Source organism: Nyctibius grandis, chromosome 29 (assembly GCF_013368605.1).
Source record: "Nyctibius grandis isolate bNycGra1 chromosome 29, bNycGra1.pri, whole genome shotgun sequence".
Classification (NCBI taxonomy): domain Eukaryota; kingdom Metazoa; phylum Chordata; class Aves; order Nyctibiiformes; family Nyctibiidae; genus Nyctibius; species Nyctibius grandis.
The window spans coordinates 1973406-1987771 of NC_090686.1; the positions used below are offsets into that span (position 1 = coordinate 1973406).

The 14366-nt window shown below is 38.7% G+C and overlaps 1 protein-coding gene across 3 annotated transcripts in view; it reads left to right on the forward strand.

The window, feature by feature from the left end:
* Positions 1–14366, forward strand: part of IARS1 (isoleucyl-tRNA synthetase 1) — a 111525-nt gene that overhangs the window by 11800 nt on the left and 85359 nt on the right. For all 3 annotated transcript variants that reach the window (XM_068420002.1, XM_068420003.1, XM_068420001.1), the window contains exons 6-8: positions 1552–1634; positions 10833–10950; positions 13636–13783. In XM_068420002.1, the coding sequence (XP_068276103.1) occupies positions 1552–1634; positions 10833–10950; positions 13636–13783 (349 nt within the window). The remainder of the gene's footprint in view (positions 1–1551; positions 1635–10832; positions 10951–13635; positions 13784–14366) is intronic.

The following is a 14366-nucleotide window of genomic DNA, read 5'->3' on the forward strand; positions in this document are numbered from 1 at the left end:
AAGAAACTACGGCTGCCTTTGTTAGAATAGCTATGGCCTAAATCTAAGCAAGTGGTTGGATGAAAAGCACAGAGTTTTTTTCAAATATACAATGATTCATCTATACACTGAAATTTTGTATTTCAAAATCGTCATCAATGATTCTCTGTTCCTTTTAGAAATAATAATAATAAAAAAAATTCATTCTGGTTCGTGTTTTGTTTTCCATAGTTGTTCCTCCTAACTTGCTGTGTCTTCAGCAACTGATATTTTTACAGTGCTGATTAGTCCACATAATTCGTCTTTTGGATGGTAAATGGATTTTGTGTTTTGTTTTGTGCATAAACTTGTGCATGTATATGTGTGTATTTCCACACACAGACATATATTTTAGATTATTAATAAAAGTAATGAAATTTGTTTAAATCTCTTGTTTGTGATTTGGCTGGTAATAAGTTAAAATATTTTGGGATAGTGTTAGGAGAGGAACTCCCAACATTCCTGTTGGCGGTAGTGTTTATTTTCCGTGTGGAGTGGCTAGCAAATGTTTGAACCTTATGAAAAAATAAAGGTTCCTTGGATGTGTGACATCTTTCAGTGCTGAGACCAAACATAATACTCCAACTTTGTGGATCCTGGTACTAATCAGTCCTAGGCTTTGGATCTTAATAGTGGAATGACAGAGTGGCTTAAAGGTCAGAATCAAAACTGATATATTTCAGGAGCTCAGGTGTTATGTGAAAATAGAGGTGAGAATTCATTTGCTTTGTTCTCACTTTACTAGTTTGACATTCAGCGTGGTCTGCGTCTAACAGGATCAGGACAGGTGTCTCTGGGCTTGGTTATTTGCAGAGCTGGGAGTTCTGATAGCTGGGAAATTAGCAAGAGCGTATCACTTGTCCGAGTGAATCCCATAGCTAGCTTATGACTCACTAGTTTTCATATTCTGTGCCAATGGACGTGACCAGAATCTGCCCTGAGACAGGGACTAACACCTGTCAGTCTTGTGGTCTTTGGCTGCCCTGTCATAGCTTTGGGAAGCCAAAGAAAGCAGGTGGCCTTGAAATAGTTTTGTGACATATCAATTTCTTTCAGGATTTCTTTGTCTTTGAATTACATCATGTTTTCATATAACTGAAAGCTGATAGACTGTGTGTTCTGGATTTTGACTGTCTCTGCAATGAGTAGTTTTAAAAATAGAAGCAAGACCACTGTAATCAAAAGCAATTTTCAGGCATTTGAACCTTGGCTGAACCTTGAATGATCCACCATTTCCATTTGAATGATCCAAATGATCTGCCATTTCTGTTTAGTAGTGTTGAACACGTTTGCCTGTTGCATGACCTTGGTTCTAAACAATTATGTTCATGGTTTCATTCTTTGCTTATTTTTGCTGTTTAAATACACTTTTTGGAACTGTTGTCAGGCTAAAATATTTCATAGATGTGTTTCATTGATGTGGGACAAACACTACACTTAAAAATCAAGCTGTTTTACAGAATAAATATTGGAAATGTATTATGATCTTTAATATTAAGATGTCTTTCAATCTGTATGTTTCTTTGTTAACAGTTCAATGTTACCAGATTAGGACGCTGGATTGATTTTGAAAATGACTATAAAACTCTTTATCCTGAGTTCATGGAGTCTGTCTGGTAAGTTAACTTATATACGCTGCGTATATGCTTTATGAATTTCAAATGTTAAGACGGCTTCAAGTATTGTAATCATGTATTGATCCATTACATCACTAGAACTGTTTTGAAACATGCCAAATTGAGATAACTGTGGGCAAAGTAACAAAGGTGATGTGAAATCTCTTGATGTTGAAGTGAGGGAACTAACTGGCCTACTTTTTTCTTCTTCAGGATAGTAGGGTTTTTCAAAACAAAGTAAAACAGTACTGCTTTTATTGAGCCCTGAAATCTTACTGCTCCATGTCAACTTAAAAGCAATTCTGAAGATCTACTAATATGTTCATTGCTTGTTTAGGAAATTGCATTATATTGCTACATTCTTGCTGTTCTTCACACTGTCAACTTCAAATGGGCAGACTACCCAAACTGTTTAGCTCTAAACCTCTTCTTCAAGCCTGAATTCAGAGGCTGGGAATCTGCTGTTATCTTTTTCTTGGCAGCGTAGTTTGACAACTGTCTTGGACTCCTGGTGCAGAGCTAAGTCAAGTTCAGATATTTTGGCAATGGATTCAGGGTGACTTTCGGAATTCCAAAAGACAAGATGATGTTATAGGTTAAGGATAATCAAATTGACCTAACACAGTGAAGAAATGGCAACATCGAGTCCTTCAGGTGGTAGAATTACAAGGTGAAATGCAGGGAGAGGTTTAGCAGAGTATATCCTGACAAAAAGCCATTGAAAAACAAGTTATATGCATATTAAAGTATTATTGATGTTCTTTAATACTAGTTTTACTAGTAACCTTCAATTGTATAGTTAGTTACGTGTAGTTATGATAAAGGATTGACAGAACTTCTAGATGTCTCTGAAGCCATCGTAGAGGGCTGAAGTGCCAGTGAGTTTTCAATGAGCATTGAAGAGATGGTGGGAAGGGAGGAGATGTTTAACTTAGTTAAATAAACCCTGCAAAATGATAAAGCTAAGACTGACAAGAAACCTTCCTTTTATAAGTTATAAAGATACTTAGTAGCACCTTAAATCCTGTTTAACTAGCATCTTCGAAGGACCATTTAAGAAACGCTGAACTGGGTGCAGGGTCTCTCACTCTCAACAGCCCAAGCCTTTTTTTGTGGGTTGATTATTCCCCACGCCCCTTCCCCCTTTGAAAGAAAATTTCTAGTCTTTCACCTGGCTTACAGAGGTTACCTCCTCTAGTGCTTGCTTTGGATACAGACTCTAAAATAGAAACTTTGGATCTGAAATCTCTGTGGTACAAGATTTCAGGAAGCGTGGAGGCAGACCACCTCTTAATTTTGCACTTTTTTGCTTCCTGATGCTATTAATTTTCTGTGTAATCATGTAATGAAATACATTTACTTTTTTTTAAAGTCTGCTTTTAAAAATTGGGTTTTCTGGAAAGTCTTCCAAGTCTTGGAGGGGCACATTACAATGCTATCGCCAGCTTGCTCTCACAGTAGAACAGGAGGTGGAACCACTGGTGTTTGCATATGGTGGGTGGAGGAGGGGAATGGGAAAGGAGTGCGGGATGCCTGTTTCAAGGCTAGGGGAGATAATACTTAGCACTGTAACTGCAGTTACAGTACTGCTTTTGACAGGATAATGTACAATTTTCTAAAAAAATCAGATCGTTGCCTAGGCAATCATCAAACTGAAAATCTGTGTTACTGAAGTTACATTTTTACGTCCATTAGGAGTGTTCATTTGAATGGTAGATTCTAGTGTGCTTCTCTTAAAATTGATTTGATTTTTTTAAAATATGAGTTGCTTTTTAAATTAAAAAAGTAGTTCTAAACTTTAGTGTCCAGCTAAGTACAAAAGCAAAACTGCAGATTAATTTCTGCATTGTCTGTGACCTGGTGACCATATTGGCCTGTTCAGTTTTTATCTTTTCTGTTTTGTTTTGTTTTGTGGTTTGTTTTTGGTTTTGTTTTTTTTATTCTGCCTGTGGGAGTAGAACACTGATCTTAGGCCCAGAAAAAAAACATTGATAGTAATAATGGTAGTGAGCATGGGAGCCATGGATTTTGTGATTAAAATAGGGTAAGGATTTTGTCTTTAGTCTTTTAATCAGCTAAACCTATCTGTTTAGTAGTGGGTGGTTGGGGTTTTTTTTGGTTTTTTTGTTTGTTTTTCTGTGTGTCTCCAGTTCTTCTTTCTATGAAACGTGGTATTTTCATCCATGATGTTTATGTTGAGTTCAGTGAGCTAATGTAATACTTGTGATAAATGTTGTTTCTAGTGGTGGCTGATTTTATCCAAATTATTTAGTCTTGAAATAGTTCAGGACTCAGACACCAAATGTATCTTTTATTAATATTATCTTGCTTTGTAGAGGTACTGTACAAGCTCAGGATGCTGGAGAGCACTCTTTCATATTTTATAATGGGTTTGTTGGAAATGGCTGCTCTGTAAGCATTTTGGTGCTGTGCCATATGGTGGCTGACAGAGCAGAATGAATTTTCAGCCTGCTAAATTTTAACTAGAAAAAAACTTCATCCAATGATAAAATTGTGGCGTCCTGGCAGAATTTTTCAGGGGAACATTGAATGTTGGTGTCATTAAGTGGTGATACTGCAGTGGTTTCTCATGTGAAGATATAGTCAACTCTTCATGTCTTAAATAATTTAAATAGAACTTTTAAGTTCACATTTTGTAGAACTTTTATATCCATCTTGCAGCCAGCTTGAATCTCAATGAAAACGTGTCCTTCACTGAAAACAGTACAATGACAATGGTGTTCTTGAGCTGGTGTGCAACAAATGCACAATATATTCTGGCTTTTTTTTTTGTACAGCTCACGAGTCTGATACAGTGAAATTTGGAACAGTTTGATGTGATCTTAAACTTTTTTACTGATCTACAGTTGGTCTGAAAGAAGTATATGAGCTTTGGGAGAAAAACAACTAGTAAATTGTCTTCACTACTGGCTTATTACATAGTTCTCAGGCTGGCTGCGAGTTTGCAGCTCAAGAACAGTTCTCCCTGGCTACTGAGGAGACAATCAGTGAAGTGCTGAGGCGAGGAGGGGAATAGCTCTGCGGTCAGAGCTGTGGCATGTTTCTGAGTCCGATGACTAAGGGTTTTAATTTCCTCCTTTGCACAACTTAAGGGTTAGTTAAACAGCTTTCTGTTACCGTCTAGTGGCTAAATTTAGCAATTGCAGACTGAACATAGTTCAATTTTAAAAACCATTGAAAGCTCTGTGTATGTTTTGAAAGACTTGCTTGCATGGTGTGAAACCACAGGTGGCAGAAACACTTCTTGCCTACTTCTGTACCCTAAGAAGATACTCTTGAGTCCTTTTGCGATAATACTAGATAGTGAGTGGGGAGAGAATGAAAAACATTCCTAGTTATGGTAGAAAATCGGTACTTTACATGTTTTGAGATCATGGCTGTATGCTGAAAACCACTCTGTTTACTGTGAAAACGCAGTACGGAGCTCCCTTTGGTGATGGGGCTTTTTGTTCATTTCTGCATTCCCTCCACCAGACCCATCTCACTTGTTCCAGCTTCAGTTTTCCTTTTAGGATTGTTATTAAGAGAGGACCTGCCTTTCCTTCTTTACCAGGTGTGGCCTTTGGCCTTGCAGCCCTGCCCTTCGATGTTCTGTAGTAGCATCAGGCTCAGAGTGCCACCGCACTGCTTCTAGGCTGCAGTTGAAGAGGTTGCAGGTGGTTCCTGAAACTGGAACATTTGCCTTGAGTTGCCTGGCTCCGTATGGGTAGCTTTGCTTTTGTTTTGGCATGACATTTTTTTTGTACTCTATTTTCCAGATGAGCTCTGTCAGTAATGTCGGTGTTCAGCTGCCTTAGCCCTTCTCAGTGAGAAGGTGAATGGGGACTCCTCATTGAGAGGAGGACTGGTTTGTTGTAAAGATCAAAGCAACTGGATTGTTATGTTGTTTTTTTCTTTCCTGTGTAAGCAGTAAAAGTTGTTTTCTGACTTCATTTTTTTCTGCATGTGGAGTTTAGCCAACACTAAACCAGAATGATTTCAGAACAACATATCTCTGGGTCCTAACAGAAATCACTGTTGAATTTTGTGTATTCCATGACTCTTTAATGATTCCCTAGAGAGATACCGTTTGTAAGAAATCTGTTTTGTCCAGTTTCCTACTAGCTATCTGCATTTTTTCTCAGGCTTTTATTTCTTTTGTGCATTTAGCACTCTAGTCCCCTTGTTGTTATCTTCTTACCATTCCAGTCTTTGTTGTTTTATCTCTACCTGCATTTTGAAGGAGGAATACACTGAACTCCTACTTACTTGGATGGGGTAAGTCTAGCATCAGTTTTAGATATTTATATTTTCTGCTATACAGGTATTTTGCGCTTCTGGCTTGATCTGTACTTCTGGCTTGATCCAGAATCATTCAACACAATGATCCAAAGAGTACATCAGGAAATCCCCTCGCTTTTGCTAGTTGAGAGCTTGGAGGGTAGACCTGGAGCAGAAAGATCTCTATATGCTGGGATTTTAAAACTTTCACTGGTAGTTGAACATAAGACTTGACAACTTCTGTGCTTACGATTCCTAGGCCCTGGAACAAACACTTTTCCTGTCTGTCTTAAGAAGGTGTCTTTCAAGGATGCTATTCTAAAGATAGGCTGTCTGGGTTTGTTATTGGACTTAATGTTCCTCTTAGTTCATGCTTTTTGACTCATGTCCAGTGTTGTTTGAGTACTTTTTTCGTTTTTTTGTCCCCATGCATCTGTTCCTGAGCGTTGCTTTATTTTTGATTTCATCTTGTCTTTCAAGTGTTGCTCATGAGTCACAGGAGAACCTTTTCCTCAGAATCTCTGCTGCTATGGTGCTGTTTGGATGCATTCTGCTTGCTAAACTGTGTAGGTGACGGGACTTCCTACATAGTGTGGTGTTTGATTTTATCTTTTTTATTTTTTTTAAAGCCTACAAAGGCTGTTAAATTGTCATTCTATCTTGACATGAACTGATACTAGGGCACACAGCAATAATTTTGTTTGTTATCTGTACCACCATGGATATGTTGAAATCATACACTTCTAGATCCTGTTGCCCACCTTACTTTGAGCCGTTGTCAGTAACTGAGTTTACAATTTATTTTTTTAAAAAAAGAAAATAAATAAAAAAAAGGTGGGGGAAAGCACTTTATTTGAGCTTGAAAATAATTTCTCAATACTAGTAATGAGTTCTTTCATTTTCTAGGAAGCTAGGAGTTTTCAAACCCTTAGAAAATCCTTAGATACTGAGTCATTGCAAACAGAACCTCTTGGTTACTTGAAATCACTTCACACCCCAAATAAATGGCATTAAGAACTTGAGAAGCTCTAAGATCAAATCCTTCTCTTCAATATGAAGTGAATGTATGTGCTTGAAGAGGCAACTTAATTTTTACATCTGCCAGAGGATACTGTGGGCTGTTGGATTTTGGGTGGAATGCCAAGGGTGTTTTGACTATTCCATTGACTGATGCAGTATCTTTCGGAAGCAAAAACTCCCTTTGTAGGAGTTCTATTATATCCACGTGGTGTTTGCATGGTGTGTATGTGACTTGGATCAACGAATATTGTAGCAAAGTTCAAACTTCTTGGAAGTTATGCCTGTGAGGGTAACTCACAATCTTGGTTACTGACTGGGCTTGAACCAGTTGTACGATCCCCTTGTGACACTTGAAGCACAACAAACGTGTGTTTTCAGTTCGTGTCATGCTTTTTAGAAGTTAAAGCTACCTTGCATCTTTAGGGACCAGATTCTCTGTTAACAAGTGGCTGAAATATGCATCTTGAGTTCACCTGTTCCCTAACCTCATTTTTCTTCAGTAAAGGAGTATGGAAGTGTTGCTCCCACAGCCAAGAGGATGCAACTAAATTTATTTACGTTTGAGGAGAAATGTAGCAGAATTAGATGAACAGGGACTGATTTCTAACTTCTGTGAGTAAACATTTTCTGTTTGTCAGTAGAAAGGAGCTCTGGTTTCATTAGATAGTTTTTTTCAGAAAGGACTGCAGTTTCAATTTTGGCTTACACACCTAGGGCCTCTTTCTTGCAAATTGTCAACATTTTTCAAACATAAGGGTTAAGACATGTTTTGATAGGTTATTGTCTAAAATATCATGTGTTGCATTTTTAAGCAGAACATGATATCCATCTGTAAGTGACTCTTACTGTTAGGGCTAGGTTCATCTTTAGCAGTTGCTTTGTTTTAGGTGGGCAGCGCTGCTAGCAGGGAGCTCTTTGAGAGTCATCTCCTGTGCGCTTCTGATGGTCACACAAGAGCTGTTCTCAGAAGCTTTTTTATTGAGGAAACCAATTAGGTGTTTTTCAAGATAACAGAACAGCTTTTTGTGGTGATGATGAGGGCTATTGCATCAAGCAGCAGTCTTGACTCAATCATAATTCTACTTATTATGTTGGAATGGTTCTGAGAGTAGAGGTTATGATAAACTACAAATGAGTGGTCATTATGAACTGTAATGAGAGCTCTGAAGAATGATGTGGTTTGAAAGCCCATCTTTTTGCTCAGCAGTGGAACAACTGGGAAGCACTTGGTTTGCAATAGGGCAGAATTACCACAAGAGGGAGATGCTGGCTTGGATTTTTAACTTGGCAGCTTCATCTAGTGTTCACCTTTCCTGAAGTTTACAGTTATATTTACAGCTGAATTAAATATTCAGTGTTTTCTGAGTAGTTTTCTTCTATGCTGTTAGTAGGCAGTGTTCTTTAGAAAGTAGAGATGAAGTGGAGCTTTTTTCTGTAGATATTTTAGTTAACTGCTTTTGAAAGGCAAGTAGAACACCTTCAGTATAAATGCTGTCACTTGTCACAGTCTGCATTAATTATACTCTGAGATGGTAAGCATACATTTAAAATATGGAGGTTTTTTTAACTTGCATGAAAACTCCTGCCATTAGCCAGCTCAAATGTATATGCTGAAAGCTGATGAAGCTATATTCACAAATCTTTTTTTATAAAAGACTGATTTGTATTTATGCAAGTTGAAGTTGATACAGTCTCTATTGTAAAACAGATACACTCACTGCTATGTTTCACATTTGGGCTAGGGGTCAGGCAGCCACAACTTGCCTGTGGGTGACATTGATTGCTTTAACAAAGTTACTTTTGAGTTGTGTGTGAAGGGTAAGGCACCTTTGTTGGAGTGTACAGCTCTGAAAGACTTCTGGATTTGGCTCCTGCGTGGCAGAACTTGATGCTGCTGAGGGTCTCTTAGGCTTTATCCATTTTAGAGTTCAGATTATTTAATTTCTCTGATGTTAGTGACCACTCATAGGAAATTTTGGACTCTTACTAGAGGCACATGGATGAATCTGAGTGAACTGCATGTCTTCTCAATACGAGTGTGTATTTTCTCCAACTGTCTGATCTGTAGGATAATAATTATTCTGATTAAGACACCATATGACTTCCATGACAAGCCAGTACATATCTTTTGATGTTCTTGTTTCAGGCTGCTGATAGAAATCAGTGCAATAATCTACTTGCGTTTTGTCTTGAAGATTAGGATTTCAAACATAGAAGGCAAGACACTGACTTAAGTACAGGTTCAGATTCTCGTGCACAAAATGACAGCCTGCAGAAAGAAGTGCTGCTTGCCAGGATGGGGTTGGTTGCTTAGCAATGAGCTATTTATCTGGAAAGGGACCCAGAAAAGTGATCGGGATGGTTTGAAACCATAGTTTGAGTAAAGGAGCTTTTAAAGTCAGCAGTGTTTAACAATTTGGATGTGGAGTTTGAAATCACCAGACTCTGCAGAAACTCTGACTTTTGAGTTGGAATTTGGCATGATTCCTTAAGGAGGCTTGCCCTCTCCTGCCTTTACTTTTAAGGTAGCCAGCCTGTACCACTAAACTTGCAAGTCAGTGAGACCCGCTAAGCAGATAAATGCTGACGATTCTTTAGCAAACCCTGCTGTATTCAGATACAGAGAAACCTAGGGGTTTGTCCATCACATGGACACTTGATGAGTTGCTATGTGAAGTATATTTCTCTTCCAGCTTCCGTTAATCTTGAGCATTGACTTAATTTGTCATATTTTAATATTATGTGCTGTGTGGATTATTTCAAGAAGACAGAAGGGTCCAAATATGCTACAGGCTGTAATGAAGAGTTCATAAACAGAGTTAAAGCTTGATGTGAGACTATGGATCTTGGACAGGAACTGAGTCCAGAGTGAGATGAGCTAATAAAGGAGAACATTAATGTAAATTGTAGGACCATAAAACTGGGTTCATTGCTGTGCCTTATTGTGAAAAATGCTCTTCAGATTGTCAGGGTTTACTCAGGGTGGCTTGCCAGGTATTTCTAACCTGTATCTGTCTCTCTTCTGTAGCACTGGTTGCTGTAGTAGGTGCTTAAGATCGTGTGATAAGTGAGCAGCCATGTCTTCGCTCTAAATTATGACTTCAGCCTTGTTAATAGTTCAAATTTCAGCTCATCTTTGTATTCAATAAATTTGAGAAAGTATTTAGATGAAACATGGATCTGTATTGCTGATTAATCTATGTGCTGTATGGTCAGTGCAAGGAAAACCAAGCTGGTAGAATCAGCTAAAGCTAAAAATCTGCTGGAAACACAGTTGCAATCAATTTATCTTTTTCCTTTTGGCTTCCTAATATTGTCTTTAGTTGATGATTGATTGTTTCACAGAATCACAGAATGTTAGGGATTGGAAGGGACCTCGAAAGATCATCTAGTCCAATCCCCCTGCCGGGGCAGGATTGCCTAGACCATATCACACAGGAACGCGTCCAGGCGGGTTTTGAATGTCTCCAGAGAAGGAGACTCCACAACCTCTCTGGGCAGCCTGTGCCAGTGTTCAGTCACCCTCACCGTAAAGAAGTTTTTCCTCAAATTTAAGTGGAACCTCCTGTGCTCCAGCTTGCACCCATTGCCCCTTGTCCTGTCAAGGGATGTCACTGAGAAGAGCCTGGCTCCATCCTCATGACACTTGCCCTTTACATATTTATAAACATTAATGAGGTCACCCCTCAGTCTCCTCTTCTCTAAGCTAAAGAGACCCAGCTCCCTCAGCCTCTCCTCATAAGGGAGATGTTCCACTCCCTTAATCATCTTCGTGGCTCTGTTTCAAAAAAGATGTCATTCAGAATGGCACTCCAGCTAGAGCAGAACCCCATTTTGCAGTTGATTTGTTAAATTTGAAATGCCAAGTGCTATTCCATGTTCCTTTTTTACTTCCAGGTGGGTTTTCAAGCAGCTGTATGACAAAGGACTAGTGTATAGAGGTGTTAAGGTCATGCCTTTTTCAACTGCATGCAACACGCCCCTGTCAAACTTTGAGTCCCATCAGAATTACAAGGTAAGTCAGTATATGTGTACGTTACATGTTGAAATCAGGTTTTGCTGTTGTTTTCAGTTTGAATTTGGAAGGCTTTAGTAGTTTTTGCTTGATGGTACATAAGCATATTATTACACTCCCAATTGACGGTAAAAATTTAGGTAAATGGGTTAGTTTTTATTACATTTTGATGTGTTTGTTTGGATCACTCGATCTCAGCCTTCCTCCCTGTTCTTCTTGGCTACTACTTATAGCTGTATAAGGTATGTACTTTGCTTTATTTTGGTAAATTGCTCTCAAGATAAGTATTACACTGTGTGGTGTTTTTGTGGTAAATACTTAGAGGAGAGCTGCAGCTGTGTCTGTCTGTGCAGATCTGAAAAGAGGAAGGTCCTTGGCAGAGTTGAAATCTCCTGTGAGGGGATTAATAAGAATTTTCAAAGACTGTGTTTGGTTGCAGCGCAGCAGGATGATAGCTGTTCTAAGAATCATTGGTTTAGATTCACAAATTCCAGGAAATGTTTTACCTAATATAATGCATGGTGTACTATGTTTTATAAGATGCTCCTTTAAAAATGAATAGATATAGTAGGTGCAGCTTCTCATCTGCAAGAGACTTGTGTTCACATGTGTGAAGGCAGAACTTGTGTCCCAGTTTTCCAAATTTCATGTTAGTTTGTGGACAGAGGTTTTGTATCCTTTCCAGTCCCCACCCAGGCCTTATATCATAAATCTTTCACTCATGTTGTTTCAGCAGAGAGCTAGCACAGATTGTACATCTGGTCTTTTTTACAACTTGCCTAAAGAACGCAAATTTGCTGGCCAAAAATAGTGTTTTTAAAACAAATGTTTAAATAGACTCATAGTACAACGCAATCCATAGATACTAGAGCTGTCAGTATTGCTGAGGGGTAATTGACCGTACTGAAGGATAAAGGTTTTGTGATTTGAGAAAGTGAGACCAGCAAAGATATCTCAATATTTGTGACTGTCTGACAATTTAAATAATTACTTTACTCATACTTACTAACTGATGTTTCATATAGGCTCAGATTAATGAGCTTTGTTTAGAGCAAAGACTGTGGGTGGTGGGGTTTTTTTTTGTGCGTGTGTGTGCACATGCCCCTTTTCCATAGAGCAAAGCTCTTTTCTTGAGTCTTAATGAAATATTTAGATGCTATTTCTTACTCTAGAACTAGAGTGTGTGTGGAGTGTGCTGTTCTGCCACTTCATGAAAAAATTATATTTTTTGTCTGCTAGAGGTGGTATTTTGAAGACTGAAATGTTGAGGGTCTACAATCTGACATGATTTATTCTTGGCGAGACCAGTCACTTCTGGGTGTAAGGCAGCTGTTATCTTTCTCACTGTGGGAAGCAGGCTTTGGCTTCTGTTTATCGGTCCTGGGAGAAACAGGACACAAGGAGCATGTTTAGAAACCAAGTTAGGTGTTTAATGTACACTTGAGTAAACTATGTCAGCAGCTGGTATTACATTTAACTGAAGAAGTGTTGTCTTCAGATTAAAGCAGGCATAATTTTGTGAACAGATAAAATACTATACAGTGCCATTAGTTGGCAGCCTGGATGTTATTTTTTATGGCTTGCCAGTTGTTATCTACCTGGTCAACTTAGTGCTTCAGAAAAAGAAGTGAATAGCCAACAGTGGTGTTTAACAGTTGGTAGAGACAGAACTGGAGCGATAGCTTGATATTGAGCGTGGTTTGAGAGTTATGTAATATTTATGTTTTACTGTTGACTGCACCAGATGTTCGCAGAAAATTCCCTCTGGAGCAGCCCTTAGCTCAGACATAAATAGCTGCTTGTCCTATGATGCCGTTAACTGTTCCATGGTGCTGGGTGGAAACCAGAGCGCCTTGCACTAGACATGCTGAGGGGATAGGGTCTGTGCGCATGGCACCCATTTTTGTTTGATGTTTAATAGTGAAAATTTCACATTTGCAAAATTAGACTTGCTTTTTCAATCTGCTTTTCACAATATGTGAAATGTGAAGGGTCTGAATAGGATTGTACTCATCTGAAAGAAAAACTTATCTTCGGGGGATTCTTTTGACTCATGTGGAGGCAAAGTTTTATAGAGTAGCTGACAAAGGTCTCCTTCCCAGAGATATTTTTTTTTTACTCATAAATATTGATGTACTCTTGGTTTTAAGTACCCCAAACTTTTTTTCCCCTTGTTAACAATAACTTCTTAATAAGAGATTGCATCTTCTTAAGTGATGGCTATTCTTCCTACTCCCTGACTCTAGAGGAAAAGGTGGGAAAAGTCTTTGTGTAGCAGTATCAGAGAAACTACTGATTTTCTTGACAGTTGACATTATATACTTTTGAAATGGGATTATAAGAGGTACCTGAAGGAACTAGTACTCATCTCTTTCTGGTGCTTTGGCAGCTAATTCCCAAAATCTCACTGATAATCCAAATTTTTAACCCTGTGGCCTTGTTGAGCTGGCAGTTTGCACTGGTATAATGGAGGAACATTTTGACTGGTATTCTCGTCAAACTTTCTTAGGCTGCCAGTTCCCCTTCTGCCACTACAGTGATGAACTAGGCAAGTTGCAAGATAGGTTTTGGTGGATGGCAGTAATAGTTACTACTTGTTAGATTTGTATTTTCTCACCAATATGTGCAGTAAACCTTTTTCCCTGCCCAGTCTTTTTCCCCCTTTGACTTTATTTTGTTTTTAAGGATGTTCAAGATCCTTCAGTGACTGTGAGCTTCCCACTGGATGAAGATGCAAGTGTTTCTCTTGTTGCTTGGACCACTACTCCTTGGACCTTGCCTAGTAATTTGGCCCTTTGCGTTAATCCAGAATTGCAGTATGTGAAATTGAGAGGCAAGTGTTAACTGAAGGTGACATATAATGAACACTTCTTTCTTCAGTGCCTGTGAATATGTACTTATATTTTGTATGATACTGTTCTAGGCTAAATTTATAGCACTTTGCTGGGGTTGGATTAGTGTTATTTTGAAGGATGAGATTTACTTCTACATGGCTGATGATTTCCAACTGCTGTGCCCTTTTTATTTTACGTGCATTGTGAGGACTGTTCCCTAGAAAATATTTCATCTATCAGATGAAATAGAGAACGAGAGCAAATCTGTCTTCTTGAAGTCACACTGTATTTGAGAGACAGGGAAGTGTGACTGCACGTCCCCAGCTTTTTTTCTTTCCTCCTTTCTTGGGGCTCAGACTCATGAACACGTTACTGCTATATGACAGCTAAGTTGCAGTAACTGAACGTCTCTGTACTCTTAACCTGTAACAGACCCAAGATATCACATGCTAGTCTCAACCTGACTGAAGTGTCTTTTTTAGCACAAATGTAAGGCAAGGTATATACTGTGGTTTCCAATGTAAGAGTAGATTTGACCAAGTGCCTTGGCTTACTCATGGACCAGTTGGATGTGCCTGGCTA